The 758-nt window shown below is 65.6% G+C and overlaps 1 protein-coding gene across 1 annotated transcript in view; it reads left to right on the top strand.

Moving 5' to 3' along the window:
- The window catches only part of SHC1 (SHC (Src homology 2 domain containing) transforming protein 1), a gene marked incomplete at its 3' end in the record, with an annotated part of 6,779 nt that overhangs the window by 3,372 nt on the left and 2,649 nt on the right, over nt 1–758 (top strand). The window contains exons 2-3 of the mRNA XM_009885375.1: nt 56–211; nt 425–496. Coding sequence (XP_009883677.1) covers nt 56–211; nt 425–496 — 228 coding nt within the window. The remainder of the gene's footprint in view (nt 1–55; nt 212–424; nt 497–758) is intronic.

The raw sequence follows: 758 nt of genomic DNA, 5'->3' as shown, positions 1-758 counted from the left end.
AGCGGCGGGGGCTGCCGGCTCCGACTCAGTGGGATCTGTCACTGTCTGTTCCCAGGATATGAACAAGGGAGGGAAGAAGACGCGGGTGGAAGGCGGCCAGCTCGGGGGTGAGGAATGGACCCGCCACGGCAGCTTCGTCAATAAGCCCACCCGCGGCTGGCTGCACCCGGATGACAAGGGCATGGGCCCCGGGGTCTCCTACCACGTCCGGGTGAGTGCTGGGGACCGGGGTGGACCGTCGAGAGGGGTCACGGTGGGCATTTGGGGACCTCCTGGCATGTTCCTTGCGGGTGGCAGGTGGGTAGTGGGATTCCCGGGGAGGTGACTGCTGGGGGGCTCGGGGAGGGGGGCTTCGTCCCCTTCCCCAGCCGTGCGGGGAGCAACCCCCGGGACCCCCAGGGCTTACCCTGCGCTCTTTCCCCAGTACATGGGCTGCGTGGAAGTCCTCCAGTCCATGAGGGCTTTGGATTTCAACACCAGGACGCAGGTCACCAGGTGAGCTCTGCCTCTCCCCAAGGGCTGCCGCTTTTGGGGCAGGGGGAAATCCGAGCCCCGCACAAGCCCCTGATGAGTACGTGGGGTTTTCAGTGGGGTGAGGCAGCCTGCAGCCCCATCGAGCATTAATTTCCCCTTCTTGAAGATCCTCCAGCTGATGTTGCCCCGAGGGTTTCCCGTTTGTCACCCTGTCCCTTCTGCACTGGTCCCCGTGTCCTCGGTCCTGTGGTTGGGGGCGGGGGGGGGTCACGGGGGAATGGAGG

The sequence above is a fragment of the Charadrius vociferus genome, unplaced genomic scaffold (genome assembly GCF_000708025.1).
Source record: "Charadrius vociferus isolate BGI_N301 unplaced genomic scaffold, ASM70802v2 scaffold3185, whole genome shotgun sequence".
NCBI lineage: Eukaryota > Metazoa > Chordata > Aves > Charadriiformes > Charadriidae > Charadrius > Charadrius vociferus.
This window is presented reverse-complemented; position numbering and strand designations above follow the sequence as displayed.